The sequence below is a fragment of the Microchirus variegatus genome (genome assembly GCF_963457635.1).
Source record: "Microchirus variegatus genome assembly, chromosome: 14".
NCBI lineage: Eukaryota > Metazoa > Chordata > Actinopteri > Pleuronectiformes > Soleidae > Microchirus > Microchirus variegatus.
In genome coordinates, this window is record NC_139815.1 from 10851759 (window position 1) to 10872915 (window position 21157).

The 21157-nt window shown below is 39.2% G+C and overlaps 1 protein-coding gene across 1 annotated transcript in view; it reads left to right on the plus strand.

Annotated features, from left to right (window-relative positions):
• itga11a (integrin, alpha 11a) overlaps window positions 1–21157 on the plus strand; it is a gene marked incomplete at its 5' end in the record, with an annotated part of 43819 nt that overhangs the window by 17010 nt on the left and 5652 nt on the right. The window contains 22 exons of the mRNA XM_083901085.1: window positions 1705–1817; window positions 2276–2367; window positions 2619–2733; window positions 2838–2965; window positions 3540–3688; window positions 3781–3925; window positions 4364–4529; window positions 5053–5123; window positions 7870–8014; window positions 8779–8927; window positions 10252–10395; window positions 12759–12962; window positions 13627–13757; window positions 13856–14022; window positions 15490–15629; window positions 15871–15981; window positions 16083–16168; window positions 16444–16654; window positions 16814–16912; window positions 20483–20559; window positions 20807–20890; window positions 21003–21093. Coding sequence (XP_083757211.1) covers window positions 1705–1817; window positions 2276–2367; window positions 2619–2733; window positions 2838–2965; window positions 3540–3688; window positions 3781–3925; window positions 4364–4529; window positions 5053–5123; window positions 7870–8014; window positions 8779–8927; window positions 10252–10395; window positions 12759–12962; window positions 13627–13757; window positions 13856–14022; window positions 15490–15629; window positions 15871–15981; window positions 16083–16168; window positions 16444–16654; window positions 16814–16912; window positions 20483–20559; window positions 20807–20890; window positions 21003–21093 — 2818 coding nt within the window. The remainder of the gene's footprint in view (window positions 1–1704; window positions 1818–2275; window positions 2368–2618; window positions 2734–2837; window positions 2966–3539; window positions 3689–3780; window positions 3926–4363; window positions 4530–5052; window positions 5124–7869; window positions 8015–8778; window positions 8928–10251; window positions 10396–12758; window positions 12963–13626; window positions 13758–13855; window positions 14023–15489; window positions 15630–15870; window positions 15982–16082; window positions 16169–16443; window positions 16655–16813; window positions 16913–20482; window positions 20560–20806; window positions 20891–21002; window positions 21094–21157) is intronic.

Genomic DNA, 21157 nt, shown 5'->3' on the forward strand with positions numbered 1-21157 from the left:
CTTTTGCAATAAAGTGGTGTCGAGTGTCTTTCCTTTGGGGCATCTCTGAACTGGGGGTGGCTCATTTGCTCCCTGCCTTCTGTGGTTTTCACTTGGAGAACACAGTTGTTTAAATACCTTGTTAAACCATTGTCTCTACACTGAACATTTTGTGATTAGTTTGGGGTAGTATGTGAATTACAATTGAATGCTTGAAACTTGGGTGAAGTCCACCAAATGACCAAATAACACAACTTTAAAGTTTTTTGTTTTTTTTAACTACTTACAATTAAGAATCATGCAGGTTTAATATAGTATGAATTAGTTGTACTGCATGTGAATACACAAAATACAAGGACTGAACCTACGGAGATTAGCCAGAAAGAATACAGCTGCTTCAACTCCACTTTGTATTTCATGTTCAGTAAAGTTTACTTATAAAGAACATTTAACAACACTCTGATTTGTCTAAAGTCCTGTAAAGAATAGAAACATGTCTATATATCTGTAATATATTTGAATTATAGACATGAATGCCTTCAAGGGAGCAATCGGTCCCGAAGCGACTTTGACTTTGTATTCTCCATCTTCTGAAGTCATTTTAAATCTTTCAGTGACATTTATAAGACCACGCTGACCCTTTAATGGACACCCACTGTTAAGTCAAGTGCAGGACTGGCTCTTATGTCATGTGAAAAGAATGTTCACAATGCAACAGTGTTATTTGAGGAACTCTAAATCCTATGTTGGGCTGTGATTCCTTTTTATTTTAATAATTATCATCATTATTATTATGTTAATAATCAGAAACCCTCATTAATTTAAACATTTTTAATTAGATATCCTTTCTAACACAATTTTGTTGTCCAATGCACCTGTCAGAATGGTAGCATTATCTTTGAGAGGTTGTTAGCGCTGATTTAAGTTATCACGGTGATAAGACAAGACGAGATAAGCATGAATAACCATACAGGAGACTGGTTCCTCGCCAGCTACTGGCTTTGACCATGTGGAATGATTTTGCAATGGTACTTGATAGACATGACTGAACATACTTCTCAATGATAAATAAGGGTTTAACATCTTCTTGGTCAAAGCTGTCAGTCCTCTGAAGTGACGCTTGATTGTCACCACATTGTTTTTGTTTGTGGAACTCTCTCGAAGCATGGACTCAAACTTTCAAACTTGTGGATGTTTGATTTTAGTCCTCTAAAATCAGTATTAATGTGTTTAAAGATGATAATTTAACAATGAATGAATTTTCACACGGTTGTTGTAGTGGTTAGCACTCTTGCCTTTGCAGCAAGAAGACCCGGGTTCCTGGGTTCGAGCCCCGTTTGGAACATCTTCGGAACAAGGGCCTTTCTGCAAGGAGTTTGCATGTCCTCCCCATGCGTGCGTGGGTTTCCTCCGGGTTCTCCGGCTTTCTCCCACAATCCAAAAACATGCGATATGGGGATTAGGTGAATTGGTCACTCTAAATTGACCATAAGTGTGAGTGTGTGAGTGAATGGTTGTCTGTCTCTATATGTGGCCCTGTGAAGGACTGGCGAACTGTCCAAGGTGTACCTCGCCTAACGCCCAATGTCTGCTGAGATAGGCACAGCACCCCCCGCAACCCTCTGGTGGAGGATAAAGCGGTAGATAATGGATGGATGGATGGATGGATGAATTTTCACAATGAATTTTAAGTGATTCAAATTTTTGCATTTTGGTTGTTTTCAGGTTATTGGTGGGCGCTCCATATGAAATGAATGGCCCTTACCAGACAGGGGATGTTTACAAATGTTCACTGAGCAAACGAACCAATGGCAATGGTTGCTCCAAGCTCAACTTAGGTATAGTATCACAAATATCTCTCAATTTCAAGTGTGTGTGTGTGTTATATAGGTGTTTAGTTGTCTGCATGCTCTCTGTACATATGTCAGGAAACACCATGGTGGCATGTGGTAAACTAAAGTGTGGGGACCATACCAATCATTCCACTTTTTACAATTTTTTTTTAAATGGTTTATGTATATTTCCACATGTGTGTAACACCACACATCCCACACCGCATGCTTCTTCATATGGCTTGCACATGTGCTGTGCTGGTTATGTAGGCACATGAAGTTCTGTCAAGTAAACGTTTAGATCTGAGGATGTAGACGCTGGTTTGGCTGCCCAGACAGCAATAACAAACTCGAGTCCCAGATGGGGGAACTTCTGTTTGGTCTCTGGGGGAATGGTGCATGTATTTTTGCATATACAAGTCTGATATCCAAAATCACCTAAGTGAGATTAATTTTCCTTCAAGGAAGGATATCTCTGACTAATGTATCAGAGCGCAAGGACAAGATGAGGCTGGGAATGACGCTCACTTCCAATCCCACAGACAACAGCTTTGTGGTGAGAGCAAGTTTAAAATGTCATCTTTTTTGAGGTATACCACAGTAATGGCCTGTTGCTGTATATAAGAAAAATTAAGAAATGTGTATTAAAATGGAGAAAAAAGTCCCACAAGATTGACTGTTGATTGCATGTGGTCAAACCCTCCATCCTTCCTTATGGAAGTTCTCTGAGAGCATGAACCTGTTTTTTTACATATATATATGTTCTTGGTAATGTTGCTTATGGAGATGTTTTCTGTTATCTTTCAGGCCTGTGGGCCACTGTGGTCCTATGAGTGTGGCAGCTCTTACTACAGCACGGGCATATGCTCCAGAGTAAATGCAAGCTTCAAGTTCTCCAGAACGATTGCTCCTGCTTTTCAGAGTAAGATTGAAAATTTACTTTTTTTAATTTGAAAGATTATTCACGGTCTGTTCATAATTACAGCATGGAATTTTATTATGTCTCATATTTGAATGTTTTTCCAGGATGTGAGACCTATATGGACATAGTAATTGTTCTGGATGGCTCAAATTCCATCTATCCCTGGACTGAAGTGCAGGCTTTTCTCATCAACATCCTTCAGAAGTTCTATGTTGGACCAGGTCAAATTCAGGTGTGTAAGGAGGGAAGAAATATAAAAATATAAGATGGTCATTTTTGTTGGATACTTATTGACAGTTGTTAAGAACAGGAAACAAATAATACACTTGGGATGTCCAGTAGTTCATATGGAATAGCAGAATTACTGAGGCTCCTGTCTTCTGAAATGGCCAGAGATTCACTTATGGCTTGCAGCTCTGTGCTGCATGTGGCATATCACTGGATAAACATGTGTCTTTGGACTGTGAGAGGAAGGCAGAATATCCTGAGAAACCCCCCCCACACACACACTCACACAGGGAATATGCAAACGCTACACAAAAAGGCCTCAGTTGAAGCATGGTTTGAAGGCACCAGCGCTAACCGCTGCACACTGAGTCACTCTGTCCTCAATACACTTAAAAAAGCAAATAAAAAGGAAATAAATATAATGTTGTGGGCAGAATATATATGAAAAAGCAGTGTTGAGTAAAAAGGGGTAGTTGTTAGTTAGAGCACCCGATAGCACTTTCAGAGTTCTCTCTAGTTTACAAGATGAATGAGCTCATTTTAGCGGTCATATATCTCTGTGAATGTGTTTTTGACAGGTTGGAGTCGTTCAGTATGGCGAGAAGGTGGTTCATGAATTCAAACTCAGTGACTACAAATCCGTAGAAGAAGTGGTGAAAAGAGCGCGCAGCATCAACCAGCGGGGCGGTGAAGAGACCAACACAGCTCTCGGCATCAATGTAGCTCGGTAGATTATTTCCATTTGTATATAATGAGCAGCGACTTTAATGCCACTCCGTCATGTGATCTCTTACACTCAACACAAACCTGTGCTTACAGCTCACAAGCTTTCAAACAAGGAGGTCGGCGTGGTGCCAAGAAGGTGATGATCGTGATAACCGACGGAGAGTCGCATGACAGCGCGGACCTCCAGCAAGCCATTGAGGACAGTGAGAAAGACGGCATCACCCGATATGCTGTTGCTGTGAGTCTGCTAGACCTATTACTGTTCTGGATTAGATGGTGTGCATTCACTTGGTTTTCTCATGTCTAATAAATTTCCTGTGCAGAATTAGAACGCCATAAACATGATTGCCTTAAGAGCTAAGTTAACAACAGAGCCAAGAACACTCAAGAGCTCTCAGAGAGATCCAAGTAAAAGCTTAAGGTGCAAATGATATCTCATGGGTTTTTGGTTTGTGCTGGCACGGTGAATCATTCATTTCCATCCAGTGGCTAAACTGGCTTTGGACATCTGAGCAAATACTCATAAGTTGTTTGATTCAAAACCAAGTGGCACTAGTGTGGAAAGTCAAAACTCTAAAATGTTAACCGTAGCTACTAAAATGTGCCACATTAAATTGACTTGGTTGACACTCAAATGCTCCATGATTGAAATGTCAGTTTATTTGTGCCATCATAGGTCCTCGGCTACTACAACCGTAGAGGAATTAATCCAGAGGCCTTCCTCAATGAAATCAAGTACATCGCCAGCGACCCAGATGATAAGCATTTCTTTAATGTGACTGACGAGGCAGCGCTGAAGGATATTGTGGACGCTCTTGGAGAACGCATCTTCAGTTTAGAAGGTTTTGCAAGAAATTAATTACACATTAACTGCTTAAAAATTCCCTTTTTTTCCATGGAAAGTTAACTTTAGCATCATCCTGATTGAGTTGATTATCAAAATGAGTTGCTTGACAGCAAAATACCAGCCTCTCAAATATGAGTGTGTTTGATACAGAATAAATTTAAAGTTTGGACTGCTGGATGCTCTAAAATAAATATTTTAAAAATATCACTTGATATTGGAATGGACATTTCAGTAAATGTTTGATATTGTAGAGACTAAATTGTTTATATCAAAAGACATTTGGTCTGTTTCATCAAATCCCCTAATTATTCTCACTGAGATTTCAGTGACATCTTCAGTGGTTAACTGTAGATGACTGGACTTGTTTGAGCTAAGTTGAGCTAAGGTTGACTCGAAACCTTCACAAACATATTTCAATGCCATTTTCTTAGAATATAAGTGTGGTTGGAAGATGAAGTTTCTCAACCGCTGCTGCTGCTATAGTGGTTCAAATCTGTAAGATTGATTTGTTTACACAGGGACCAGTAAGAATGGGACAGCGTTTGGCCTCCAGATGTCTCAGGCTGGATTTTCCGCACACAACGTTGAGGTGAGTCTGACTATTGCCTCCGCATCACCCCATACAACAACACACATTGTCTCAATTTCTGGTGCATCATAACTGCTCCCCACAACTTGCCATTCATCACTCTCCCTTCCCCCCTGAGGGTTCTGCTGTGTGGCCCCAGAGGTTTAGGTAATACTGATTTAGGAGCCTCTGACAGGGGAGAGAGGCCACTTTCCACTTCAGCCATGCAGTGATGGGAAATGAGACACTACTTGTTCTCCAGGGAAACGTATTTAGAGAGTAGCTGAGACACAATTTAGACAGCCTTACTTCAGAAACATCCTTTTTCCTCTTTGCTTGCTTGCCATTTGGGATTGTATCTCGGAGAATATACTGTAGTTGCAGGTGTGCTGGCTTTTAGGGCAACACAGCTGTAGAAGGAAGATAAGACATGGTTATTTTGTATGTGTTCTTCATACCAGTTAATTGATTGCATTCCTCTCATTCTGGCGCTTTACTGTCATTTGATGCTGCTGCTTTCGATTTTCCCAAATTCTCCTTCACAGAGGGATTTATTGAGGGAGAACCCTACCTCCTTTATATGAATATGAAGTACAACATTAAGCTGGGTGGCAGGATTGGTTGAAAATTCAGTCCTCAAGGTCAGATTCCAGAGATGCTCGACAACACCAACCTGCGTGTTGAAAGTAGGATAAAATTATTGGAAAGAATGTTTGAGGTATAAAGGAAAACAGTCCTAAAACACAGATGGTTGAATTTGATGTGTGCCAAATCTGATGGCTGCTTCTGTCATATACTATCCAGATGCTTCATGCATCTGTGTCCACTGTTTGCTTTGTTAAAACAGTCAGGATTTTCAAGGCAAATAATTTGCAAATCTGATTTTTGCATTTAACTTAAAGAAGCATAAGTGTTAGTTGTTTTTGGACTCGATACGTGTCTACAGCATGTCCTCTATACAATTTTGAGTGTTCATGAATTTACCACAAGTCTGGCCTCCGCCAATAAAATTGTGAAGAAAAAGTGTTCACATACTAACCAAAGAAAGGCACATGCCCATATATGCAGTAGCTCCAGCAGAAATAGGTCACTGGTTTATAAAATTGAACTGTTTTGGGGTTTCATTCATTTGCCATGGAGACCATTTTGACAAAAACATATAACCACATCGGCATAACACTGCTGTGACGTAGTGCAAGCTTGGTGAGCACACAATTCCATCTTTGAGGAAGGAAATCACTAGATGTTTTGCTCAAACACTGGAAAATGTGTTGTTGGCATATCGTGCATGGCAAGACAAAAAACTTGCTCATTAAGCAGTGAAACCCTGTAATTATAGCGTCAGTATGGCAGACCACTGAAGATAGAAAGTTCTTCCTGTTCCTTCATGTGTCTGAAATGAAATTCGCTTACGGGTATGTGTGCTTATTTCATTTCTGGTTTATAAATAACACGCTGATTTAAAAAAAAAAAAAAAAAAAAAAAAGTGAACTGATAAGAGGGTTCAAAGCAGAAATTATTGTTTTTTTGTACATTGTTTATTTTGAGTGAACTTTCAAATTGATAAAAGTCACTGTATTTGGTATTTTTTAAACGTTCAGTACAGAAGATATGTTAAATACAATACAGCAATCATCCGACTTCAGGTTATTCTCTGTCATTGACACAAAATTGAGGGTTGGATCCCTTTGAGTTCCACTTGGAAGTTTATAGCAAGTTGTCTTTCAACCCAAAGGTTAACGGTTTGAATCCCAGCTCTGCTAGTTTACATACTGATGTGTCCCTGGGCAAGACATTTAACCCAGAGATGGTTGTGCTGGTAGCATGTGAATGGGTACAAACTACGTGCTGTATGAATATGTGAGTGAATGGATTTGAGTGGGTGAAGCGCAAAACTGTAGGGTAAAGCAGTTGAGTGGTCATCATAACTAGAAAAGTGCATGATAATACAGAACATTTGACTTTGCCATGAACTGTGCTATGCTGGTTTTATTGGACCTCACACATTTTATACAGATGACTATGCAGTCCTTAATTCTTGACTGAAACCTATTTTTTACCTCTTATTTGGCCAACAGAAGTTTCTCTGCAATGTTATGATTGGCAACCTCTTATCATCTCACACTCCTCTCTCCTGTGGAGTGCCACAGGGCTCTATTATTGGCCCTATTGTTGTTTTCATTTTACATGCTACCTTTAGGGACTTTAATAAGGAAGCACATTATTTGATTTTTGATAGCAGTGAAAAGAGCGTTACTCTCATCTGTTCAGCGGGTACTGGATGTAGCCAGGTCAAGATACAAATAGTCTTTGCTTCCAAGCTCTGGAACAGGTTACCCTGTGAATTGATTTACTGGCCTTGGAGTTCTTGAATGTAAACTTAAAACATATATTTTTAGAAAGGCTTAACTGCACTTAACTGATTCTTATCTTGTTGTTTTATTGTATTTAATCTATTCTGTTTTATGATGTGTTAAGTATTGAATAAACAAGCCTGGAAGCTGTTCACTCTTATACTGTAAATCTTGATGCCTTATAATCCCCATTACAGATGGCCCAAGAGATAGTCAGCAGAGCATGGCCACACAAACACAAGTGACAGAAAAAAATATACGCAGCATCTGGTATTCAACCAAGCTTCCAAAAACAACAGCTTGCTGTGGCCAAAAGAGCCCAGTAAATTAAAAGATGATTGCACAGGAGAGTTATTGCTTCCAAGTTGGTATCATTCAGATTAAAATGTACGAACACTGCTTCTCACCTACAGGATGGGATTTTGGTGGGTGCTGTTGGGGCTTATGATTGGAATGGAGCAGTGCTGAAAGAAACTCGACAGGGGAAGGTGGTCCCTCCTAAATCCTCCTACACAGAGGAATTCCCTGAAGAACTCAAAAACCATGGTGCCTACTTGGGTAAGTAACAAACAAAAACTTAAGATAGAATAATCCACCTGTTACTTTTGGGGTTCATCCTCCTTTTTTGGTAGAGGGATGTATGGTTTCCCTGAAAGATGACCTGTGGTTTCGCACCAACTGCACAGGCTGCAAACCATCTGTATCTCTTTTCAGTGTACCCATTGCTCCAGTGATTCACATCATATCCAATGTCATCTCACTCCACAAACCTCTGCTTTTACCATCAGCGGTTTGTGTGAGAGCTTATCCACCAGGCTGCCAATGGAAGCTATTCTAGACTCAATAGTAATATGAGGTGAAAGTTAAAGCTGGGAAAAAGAGGTATGAAGTATGAAAACGAGACATGAAGGTGGAAAAGTAGATGGAGAGTAAGCGGAATTTTTAGTATAGGAAAAGGCAAAGAAGATGAAATAGAAGATGAAATATGAGAAACCAGGACAGTCGCTTCTAACTAACTGACTGCAGCTCATTGAGTTTTAGCTTCTCATATTACCACATTTTACAGTTTCCCCTTGAGATCACTCCTACGGAGTTCAAACGTAATAGATCAGATATATCACTCTAAACTCACTCAAATAACTGCACTAAAGCCGAGTGTCTGGGATTTTTATTACAACTTGACTATCAATTAATACATTTACTACTTACATCACAGCAAACATGATCATCATTTATTCTTTGGCAGAGGTGGGAATGATAAATTGCTGACTCTAAATCAGGGGGTTGTTGTCTTGCAGAATTAACATGTTTTATGTTACCAGGTTACACTGTGACCTCTGTGGTGTCGGCCAAGAACGGTCGTCTACTCGTAGCAGGAGCTCCACGCTTTAACCACACTGGCAAAGTCATCGTCTTCACTCTAAAGAACTCTGGAAACCTCACCATCCTGCTCTCCCTCAAAGGCCATCAGGTACAGATGTGTGCAGCACTTACAAGACCTGAGAAAAGCTTGAGCAACTACATGCTTTTAGAAGAACTTAATTAAACAGTTATGAATCACTGCTTGCACTGGAACTGATGAAAAGCATCTTAGTGATTAAAGTCTTAACTAGTGCTAGGCATTGTCATTGACATTGAAAGTGTCATCCTGCATCAAAGATGGATCTGTGTGTGTATTGGCTTTCGATTTACTTAACTCTTTTACATTAAAATAATAAATAAAAGCAACTAAATGGATTTGACAGTAGTAAAACAGCTGTTTTGAGTTAAGGGTTGGACTTAACAGACAGACGGGACACGGGAGCTGAGAGAAAACAGGTTTCTTATAGATTTAATATAAAAAACAAGGAATGAGTGAATCAACACAGTGAATGGCTTCAGGAGTCTAGAGTTCATGTGAGAATTTCCAAACAGTTCAGTCTCTGTGAGGACAAGTACATTTTAGAGAATGTGCTGACAAAGAGGAGGGCGGGTGTCCCAACGCTTGTGTGTGGCAGTAGAGGCTGAGTGTAGCAGTGCAGGTAGGTGATTCTAAGCACAGGCAAAATCAGGATAATATTTAGGAAGACTGGCGAGATAACAAATCTTGAGAACATAAAGGCAGAGAGAGTGGCAAACACTAAAGCAAAGGTAAATAATGACCTGGCATAGTGAAAGTATCAGCCCTTGTACCTTGTACCAGCTTGTACTACTAAAAAAAAAAACTATTTAGAAGATGCTGCATTAACACAGCACTGGTCATAAGAGCAGAAAATTGATACTGTGTGGCAGATAATTTTGATCTATTCCCAGATTTTTTTTCACATCAACTCTAACCTTCCGTAACCTGTGAGGACATGTGCATTTATTTTTCTTTATATCTGCTAACTCTTCTGAAGTGATGCGACTGCAGTTGACATGGTACCTTGTCAGCAACAGCTCATCCAGAGCAGCAGATGTTTCTAAAGAAAACTTTTGATCTTACCGTCGAGAGCGGAGCTTTGTATAGACAGATGTTTCTAATGTCGAAAAACCAGTAGATGATTTTCCATCCCCTACTCCAACTAATCCAGTTTTCTTCTGCAAAATAATTTACCATCGTAGCATCTGCAAAAGCACCAGGACTTTGGCCTCTTGCTGTGATTCAAGACCGTGAGCCATTTGCATCTGGTTTGAAATGTTAAGTCACAGAAGGTCATGTGCAAATTATCAAAACTAAACAGGATGCTGAGTTTACTAATGCAGTTGTATAACGAATGATGCACATTGTCTTTGTGTGGCATGACTATACAGTATATCTAATTTATATGTTTCAGATTGGCTCCTATTATGGCAGTGAAATTGCACCTGTGGATATCGATGGAGATGGTATAACCGACAACCTTTTAGTGGCAGCACCAATGTTCTTCAGTTCAGGCATGGAGAAAGGAAAGGTCTACATCTACAGAGTGACAGAGCTGGTATGTATAAACACAGATGCTGGCCACATATATACATCTAATCAACTTAGGACCAGCCTACCCCACTACACAGAACTGGGTCAACACCTGTTCAAACTCCAGACTTTCCCAATAATTTCTAACACACACCTCACCAGAAGTGTCTGGTAACACACACTGTGCCAGTCTCTGCTGCATTCCAGCTCCACATTTAAGACACAGACACACTGCAGGCAGACGTTTGACACATGACCTTGTACAGATCAAATGAGGAAACTTTGTCATGCCATGGTACCGACTTTATTTGATGTGTGGAGTGAACTCAACAGGAAACTATTCCACTCTTTTAAAATAAAAACATTTGAAGACGAGAGCTTTCTTTAATAGAAGGAGATGTCCCAGTATTCCAGGTCTGTCTGGTTCATTGGAATAATGAATGTGTCCAATTGTTTTTAATCTACTGAACAGGCATGGAACATGTACATATTTACATATCTGGCATCATTTAAAACTCATCACAGGTGTGAGGCCAAACTTAACAGCCAATAACGCATACCAAGAAAATCAGTGTCTGAAACCACATCAATTAATGGCCATGATGTGGTTGAGTTGCATGTCACTCTAGATCCCACACAGTGATAGAATTCTGGAAAAATAAGTTAAAGACTTTAAAGTTGCACAGATATATATTTTTAACCAGCATTGCCACGTGTCTTACGAAATGGCAATTCATCATCTCAGCATATTTTAATATCGGACTAATCAATTGTTATAAGAATTTGTGTAAAATGTTATTATTATAATTGGAAGGTGTTGCTTCATTCATGATATCATGGTCTATTGAAGAAGACCTGATACTAGTGTTTGAGATCAATTACTCTTCCAGAAAATGTTTACTGACATTATTAATCAAGAGACAAGTATAGCCCCAACTGCTCATAAACTTCCTTTTTAAAAGGAGGTCTTTTTGCAATCGCCAATTCAGTATATTCTTGTTTCCTGGTTGGATTTAGGAGAAAACTATGTAAAAAAAAATGTATATATATACAGTCTTGTTTTAGCTCATTATTTTGTTTTCCATCCCATGGGATTGTTTTTACATCACTGTGACCTCTCTTATAGTTACATTTTGTTCTGCTGCAGTCAGCTATTTTTATATCTGCCTCTGCTGTAAGGACTCTCACTTAAACATAAGTGATTAAAATGACAGGTTTAAAGCTGCTGTAAGTCTAGCAGCTGGTCAAAAATGAAATGTACTTTTTGTCAAACACAATGGGGATGTTATGACCCTTCATGACCTCCTCGCGAACCATATGTTTCCAGTTTTAACGGTGCTGAATGTATTATTCCCCATTTCTCTATCAATCTCCCACTTTGCCATACATACACACATAAAGTAGCTGAGAAGTAAAAGCTACCTCCCTAAATCAGCTCCCTTCCCATTTATTCAACTGAAAAAACAAGTGATCTCATGTTTTGCCTGCTGATCCTAAAATATATTATGAACTCGGATTCCAAGTGGACCAACAATATGCATGACTGCTGATGGCCTCATAGACTTGGCCTCATTTTTGTCAGAATGCTTTGTTTTTCATTCCCAGTTGGTAGTTGCTTTCAAAGGTTCCACCTTACTTAACACCCTCTAAGAATAGAACAGATATGCCAATGCTATATGGCATTCCTTAGTCCTTCTGTGACCTCAAGGTAAAATTCCTCAGTCTTTGTTGCCAGATGTATAAAATATTTGAGCTCAAAGGGTGGAATTAAATGAGGTAAATGCAGGCATTAAACTGGTTCTAACTGTATCCTGTTTTTTACAGCAAGTGTTTAATCTTTCCAATATAAATTGAAACAGAATGAGTTGATCAATGGTGATTTTGAGATAAGTGAAACAACAAACCCAGTAGGATGAGAGCTGTTTGATGTTTGACTGTGAATTTTCCATGCATTCCTATTGTCTGCAATTACTGATACATTTGTTCTAGAATGTGATGAGTTGTGTGCATGGGACAGTGTTGATGCACTGAACTTGGCTCAGATATTGGTGAATGCTCTCACGGCATATGGACATAATGATATCTGGCAGCAGAATCAAACTTTGGAAAAAGATCAAAGGCTTTCTTTATCTTCTGTTGTGGCTCAAATGTGTTTGTTGCCAAAAAGGTTAATGTCTATTTATGACCATTAGAAAGACATTATTTATTTATAAATGCGTATGTCCAATATATAACTGATCCTTTAAAGGTGAACTGCTTTCATGTATGATGTTGGATTTTGAAGTTCATTTTGTTCAGATAAGAATGATGTCACTTGTATCTAATACACCTCGAAGCTTTCATGAATAAGATGACCCCGGTGTTTTTGTGATTCCCATCATCCCTCAGAATCGTTTCATCCCTGAGGGAGCATTGGAAATCCATAACGGTGGCCAGAATGCTCGATTTGGTTCATCGCTTGCGCCTGTCCCCGATCTAAATGGTGACGGCTTCAACGACCTGGTTGTGGGAGCGCCGCTGGAGGACGACCACAAAGGAGCCATTTATGTTTTCTTCTGCCAGCACAACAGAATAATTCGCAAATACAAACAGGTGTGAGGTGTGAAAACAAGCGTGGATATTTTTGCCTTTGCAACAGCTTTTACCAACAGCTCATTTTCAGTCATGTTGACTGTGAAGAAGACTGATGGTTCACTGAAGAAACAGGTAGTCACAAGTATAGACACAACAACTAAATAAAGCAAACAAGTGGTACACCAAAAGACTAAAGAGCACAATCTAGGATTTACAGATGGCTGGGTGAAAGTATAGTATATACGTACAGTAAAGGCTCATGAGAAGGCAGGTGGATGCGGTCATGTGACTGAAAATGACAGGAACACAATGAAGCGTAGTCGCTGCAGTGAAACATTTAATCCAATGTCTGCTTCAGAGAAGGGTTGGTCATTTCGAAGAAAATATATGATTTGCAAAACCAAACAATGGAATCCCTGGAAAAGGATATTTTTCTATGGTTTGTGTTCAAAATGAAACAAACAGTGTTGTACTTTGTTGGTAGTAGACAAGCCTTAAGTACCACTGAGAGAATAACGGTACATTAAAAAGTATGAAAATGCTAAAACCCCGCTAATAGTTTCCTAGTTTGGCTTTGACTTTGCAAAAACCTACATGCTTTAACTCTAACAATGACTTTAGTCATTCCATTATAATTTGTGGTTTTGTGATGGTTCTTTTTTTTCTATTGCCTGTTCAACAGAGGATTGCAGCAGTAGATTTGTCTCCTGGCCTGCAGTATTTTGGACGTAGCATCCATGGTACAATGGACATGAACGATGACAGATTGGTGGACCTGGCAGTCGGTTCCCTTGGTGCAGCTGTTCTCCTCTGGTTAGTATTTTCAAAAAAATTAGTGTTAAGATACATGAGTGTCCTGAGAGTCTCACAGGTAATGGTGTAGCTTCTGTAACACTTCCATGCCCTCACAGGTCACAAAGTGTTGTCCGGATATACGCCACTGTCAGGTTTGAGCCCAGTAAGGTCAACATCTTTGTGAAGGACTGTCAGAGAGGTGGCAAAGACGTGACCTGCATGTCAGCCATTGTATGTTTCAACATCACTGCCAGGACAGCCATCCTTCCCACACAGGAAATTGGTAAGCCAGCAAAATAATACACACACTGTGGAAGCATATGTTTCCTATAGTTTTTCCTTGTCTTTGCTTGGTGAAAAGCCCCTAATCCTCACAGACTTGTATTTATTTTTCAGTATATGCAGAGTCTTAAAGGAATAAATATGTGTTTCTTAAATGTAAAGCATAGTTGATTGGAGAAAAAGCCTCGAGACACTGTCAAACCTTTAACAGACCTTTTATCAATTGATATTCTTTAGCAGAGAAATGTATATTTTGGATTTTTATATTTATGATATAAAGTATTTTGGCTTTTGTTGATTGGACATTTGTACATGACAGGTTGAATGATGATTCTGAATATAAAACAACCCTCTGAATATAAATCCTTCATGCTGTGGATAGAACAGACTGTTCAGCATGTGTTTCCCTGTGAAAACTATTATAGAGGCTTTCATTCAGAGTGGGCGCCAACAAAATGCGTCTTTACTAGCGGGTCTGATCTCAGTGCTGTTTCTCTGCCGAAGTTAATGCTGCTTCCTCTGGCTACTATGTCTGAACCCCACCGCTGAAGTGGAATATTTATTTTATTTATTTACAGCTTTATCTTTTCTTTTTGTCCACTCCTCCGTTGTTTGATGCTACTGACTCTCACAGAGAGTTTAGACCTACAGTTCAGACCCACAGGTGGCCGTCCTGCAAATGAATGGGAGCTTTCTCTGCTCATAATTTGGTGAAAGAGATATCATGTCAGTGTCCAGTTTCAGGGGGGGAGAAAGCAAAGGTGTGGGGGGAGTGTGTTCTGAGTTAACCTCTTGACCCCTTGACATCTTTAGCAAACCTACCAGATGTGCCAAAACATTGTAGACGACAGAAAGAGAGTCATCTTTTTCTTCCCTAGTTGTGTACAGTGGAACACATTTATTTAATTTTCTTGCCCTTGTGTGGTGAGTAATGTGCAACAGATGTTGTGGTGTTTGTGAATTTGCAGTTGTCTGTTGCATAAAATTTATTTTTTCTTTCTTTTTGTGTGTCATTCACATAAATCTCTTGGACATAAAATATCTGTTTACAACATGTGCGTATTGTGTCTTTGAAGGAGGACTAAAAAATTACTTTTCAGAAGTCCTTTGTAGGTTTTGAGGAAATGTGATGACAGGTGTTACTGTGTAGCACCGTCATGTCATCAGTTTCCAAATAGCCATAACTCTTCTCCCTCATAATAAGAACAAAACCTTTGTATATTAGTTGATAAATGTAACATGTACTTTCAGCTGCCCAATTATCTGCTTGACACAAAACACATTCACAGGTTTAACCTCAATGGATTTTATTTCTTATTCCATTACAACAGAATGCAATAATTTAAAAGATGTTTAAATAGTGTGGCTATGAGTCATGAAGCCACAATATTTCCTGCATATGCTGATGTTTAATTAATGGTTTCTTGGTTTCAATTGTGATGTATTAACTGTTCCTATAACCCACTAGGAATCAAATATAATGTCTCCATTGCGGAAAGACGCTTCAATCCTCGGGCCATACTGGACAACCCAAACAAAATGCAGCCTCAAAACCTGACCCTGCTTCCATTAGTGGAGACCTGCGAGCACATCTACTTTCATGTCATGGTGAGGGAGACCATTGGCTTGACTGTTAATATATGCTCTCTTGCTGAATTGGGGAAATAACTCAATGATTATTGTATCTTAAATAGTGTGGAACCTTTATGTGAAGGTTAAAATAATGTTTGACTTAATAAAATATTAAAATATAATTAATAATAAATGTGTCTCCTGGCATTGGTCAAAGCCATTCAAAATGAGAATATGATCATTATTTCTGATCTTTGAGTATTATGTCTTATTTTAGGAGACCACAGATTATGCGAGGCCCATAGTGTTTGCTGTTCAAGTGGGACTGCAGGATCCCGATCAAGGCCCAGTTCTAGACGACAGCTGGCCAACTGTGGTGAGGACTGAGGTGAGAGAGAATCTGACAGAATATCCTCTCATGATTCAGAAATAAAATGTAAATGACCGGATTAGTTTAATTGACATACAGAAGCTTCTCTCTTTGGTTAGCTGCCCTTCTGGAACGGTTGCGATGAGGACGACCGCTGCATACCGGACCTTGCCCTGCAGAGTATGACCGACCTGATGACGAGAAAGTAGGTGCACACACATTCATCACCACAACCAAACGCGGGTATACTGGATTTAGTATGGCTGAAAAACACATTTTCCACAGTCTCTCCACAAATATGGCAATTTACAATGAAGTTAGAAATTGCATTATGCAACAGAATATGTCATATTAGAAACACACTGTGCTGTTTATTCAAATAAGCATCATGAAACTGACGATATAACAATTTACAGAACTCACAGCTCGTCAATGTTTTATTTCACTTTGCTTTCTCCTTCCTTCCTCCCTGCCTCGCAGTCAGTTCTGTGCTCAGCCCGTACAGACACGTGGTGCTTTCTGCCACCGTTTAAGTGAACAAGAGTCAGAGGGAAGTCTGCGGGTGATCGAGGGCAACAGGAGGAGGATGGTGGTTGATGTTCGATTGGAGAACAAAGGAGAAAACGCCTATAGCGCTCGACTTAATATCACTTACTCACCCAACCTACGATTCTCCAGCCTGATAGTCAAGGTACCATTGAGTCTCATCACCGTAAAACTATATAATGTGTGAAAATACTCTGAAGAGTCTTGTTTTACTATAACAATGGATTCAGACAGCATATGAGATGAATTGTTTAATGTACAGTACTGTAATAAAAAAAGTTAACTGTTCTTATTTCTGATCCAGGACAACTCTGACATCAAGATTGAGTGTTATATCGAGGACAGACTGCGGCATCAGAAGATCTGTAATGTCAGTGCTCCGTTTATGAGGGCCAAATCTCAGGTGAGATAACCAACTCTGAATTATTCATCTATTAGATAATTAACAAAGGGCATTTTTCTTCAGTCATTGTGTGAATGTTTTTAAGGTTTTTCACAGATTTTCCTGGATTTCAGCATTTAGTGTGGGAAAGTGATGTAAAAGTCTTTCCAACCACAAAAACACATGTTCATTGATACATCAGATTAGGAATCTGATGAGATGCTTTCACTTAAAGTAAAGTAAATCTCACAGATCTATATTATGTGCAGCATGTCAGCACAAACACAACTGTGGATTATATTAGATCACAGAGGCCCAAAGCACCACAATAGACCACAGTGAACCACAAAGTCAATGAGAAGAGTCCATTTTAGTTCTGCTTTGTGAGATCCCTTCTTTCTGTCGTCTGACATCAACGTTGGGAGTGCCACTACATAAATACTGTATATCCTCTCATATTTAACATATGCCAGGGTTGCAAATGTGAGGAGGAAGCAACTGAAAAAACACAATGTGGACGAAAGATTTAGCAGCTGGATTCTCCTGCCTCCCCGTTCATTGGTATTCACAGGTATCAGTCAGTTTATCTAAATACAGCTGCACATTAACTCCAGACTTCTGCTACAGTCAAAAATGTATACATTCAAATAAAAATCCTTGATCCATACGTTTTATCTATGATTAAACATTATTCATAGTCCTTAATCAGACCAGTCAGTCATGAATGATGCACTCACACATGAGAGATTTTATATCCAAATATTATTCATACATTTTGTGGCAATGCTGTATTTTGTGGGTCCATTTTCCACCTAATTTCCTGGCAGCTATTCCCAAAAGTTAGATGAAGGTTTATTTATTTGTTTTTCTTTCTTAGAATGTCTGGTTAGCGTTGGCATCGTTTTGTGGGGGCATTTTTCACTTTCCAAATAAATCTTAGCACTTTTTCCATTTCTCTTGTCATTACGACCAAATTGTGAAGGACATTCTTGGAAAGATGAAGATTGGTAAAATTACAAAAATGATGAATTGTAAGGGATTGTGAAGCATTTAATGTGATCCACGTCAGGCTTTTGAGAGCCCTGAGTAGATTATCTTATTTTCCTCAGCTTGACACAGTTCCGTGCTTCCTTGATCCAGCATCCCAATTTAAGGGATTAAGACAAGCTACGAATTTGATGATGATTCAGACTGCAACCAGAAAAGAGACAGAAACAGAGTGCTTTTGCAGTGGGCAAAAAAGAAAATGAGATAATTTTAAAAAGGACAGATTGCAATGCACAGTAAACACTGAAAACTGTGTTTTTTATATACTATATGTCAGAGATTCCATGCTTTACTTACAGGCTTTTCTCCCCAAATATTTGAATTATATCTTACAGTCTTTGTCATAAATGATCACATGTGCCTAAAAGTTCCAAAGCCACTTACGTCATTTCACTGATAAGAGCGACTGTGGGCTGATATTTTATATGTTCTTGTGGCCGGCAACTTCTTGTGTTGGGAAAGATAAAAAGAAAGAGTTCACACTGCCACTGGCAGGAAAACACATTTTTGTAACTTAAAACCCATAGTATAGAGTTTGGGGAATGTCTGGGACATATGCCATAACATATTGTATCTGAGTCCAGTTATCATCACTCACACAGTTGCCTAAATGTGGTTTGGTATATGGTTATTATGCTATTTAAAAGATACAGATAGAGTACACAGGCTATAGAACAGAAGAAATTATGTTCTAAGTAATTAAAAATACTTTTTTACCGCTTTAACCCGGTTCACCAGGTGAGAGGCAATGACCTTTTTTTTTTTTTTTTTTCTCTCATCTGTTACTGATTCTCACAGTCAATTCTGCTGTCTCCAAGCTTTTCCACAGGCTTGTAATGTCAACAATATTTATGAGACTCTGCCCTTTCCAGTGTACTTCACAGCAATGGCCTCAAATTGTACTTTTTAAGAGGGTGATGTTTGAAGCAACTTCGATAGGGATGACACTGATCGTACATCAAACCGCGCAGTTAAGACCGAGCAGATGATACGTCATCGGTCTTTTGCGCTGATGTGTGACCAGTATCTGTCTGTCTTTAGAAGCAAAACTCTGCTGACAAATATCGTAGGAATGAAGTAATGAAGATGATTGAAGGAGTTCAAGACCTCGTGATTATCACAAACAATAGCCATCTCCTTGGCAACAAAAATACCACCATTTTTCTCTGCATCATTCTGGTCACTCTTTAAAACTCACTGGGTGATTCATACCCATTCATTCAGCCTGAACAGCATCCAGAGCCACAAGGCTGATCTGCTCTGGTTGAGAGCCTTTTAAAAATGTGGCACAGAGCTGAACAAGACTGATCATTCATCGGTGCCAGTGGCAAACCAGTCCAAACCACTGTTTAGCTGAAGGAAAGTTGAAAGTTTTTTTAAATATCCAGTTCGCACTCTAGTTTTGAAATTTTCCAGTTGCGTTTGATGCCCTGCAAACGTAACCGCTGCTGCAATAACGTGAGGTTTTTCTTGACGATGTAAGCAGTGATATGGAACACTATTGCATTTAATTGTTTGGTAACTAAGAGTGAATGATGTGGGCAAGACTACGTGAGCCCAGAGGGGGAAAAGGAGCTGTTGGTCATGTTCAGCTATTCTACCACATGAAAATCCTCCTGCCACAGACAATAACACCCTCCAAGCTCATACCACTTATACACACATGTGTAGTCATCCATCCTCATGTGTCTGCTTATGTTTTGATTTAACTTTCTTCCACATGAACATCACATTCACCCATTTCTAAAAGCAGGTTCAAAAAAAGAACATTGGTAACGAGGAAGAAACAAACTCATGAAAATAGGTTGTTGTAGTTGTGTAAGAAACATGTGCTGTGCTGTATCTGTGGAGGATTAGTCAGTCTATATGCAGAAGGTAAGCTACAGTAAACTATGTGATGCATCCCTCTCTGGTGAGACGGAATCTGTAAGGATTTCGTTACAGCGCAGAGGAGTGTAAACAGCGTTCTGGTCTCTGCTGCCAATCTCCTCTTCTCTCTCCAGACTTAAGCGCCTGCCTCTGTTTGTATTTAGAATGCCTCTGTTGTTTGTCACTATTGGTTTTGTCTGTCTTCTTTGTTTCCTTTTCTAACTTTTGAGTCGTATTCTGTCTTGAATCCAATTCTCAGTGTAAGAGTAAGTGTGTGTGTGCGTTCATGCAAGCGTGCATGCTTACATTCTTTATTTATGATATAGTCCCTAACGTAGGGGAACTTCCTTGGCTCTCTTTAAGTAACACCAACTGTGCAGTTGGCGCTCTGGGGTCAAAACCTGGAGCTTATAGCAGGTAATTGCAGGCTTTACTACTTGATCTAAAACACAGGCCCTTTACTGCTGAAGAGAATATACAGTATAGCGTATACAGCAGCATATGGAGTTAAAAAAAAAAAGAAGCTTTGGCTTATACTTTTAGTATTCGACTTTAAAAAATATAACGATGATGTTAAAAAAACTGATGAAAAATATGAAATATTTGAGTATTTTTGGGCCATGCAGTAAATTAGTAATTTTTTTCCCTCTAAGTTGTATTTTCTGCTTCGTGTAGGTAATGTTTCGCCTGGAGTTTGAGTTCAGTCGTACTGTCTTCCTGGAGCATGTCCGAGTCATCCTGGAGGCCAACAGGTGTGAACATAAATTTTAAACCTTTTCCTCGTGTTGTTGTGAAATGTTTGAACACATTTTGTCTTCCTATGGAGAGAGATGTGTCCTTAACTGACATCCAGAACATCACAAGCAGCCATTACTTTCATTAAATAGAAGCCAAAAAGCTGAAACCACAAGTGACCTGCAGTGATAAATATTTGAAGTGGTGTGTCCCGCAGAATCACCGTTGCTCACATTGTTTAAATATTTTGTCTCCTTTCAACAGCGATGGCGAGGAAATGAGCACAGTTGATAATTTCAATGATATATATTACTCACTGAAGTATGAGGCAGATCTTCTCTTCACCAGGTTTGTCAATTATCTGTGAATGTGGAAGTAAAAAAGCAAATTTTTTTTAAGTAAAATTTGGAAAACATACATGTACATATAACGTCTTTATTTTTATTCTTTAATATCCAAGGGATTCAAATCCGACTCGGTACGACATCAAGTCTGAGCTTTCTCTGGAGGAGCCTGGAGTCATCGGTCCTCCTGTCAACTTCACTTTCCAAGTGAGAGCCAGGAGCAACATCACCATGTTTTTTTCATCGAATTTCAATAAATTTAAACACTTAT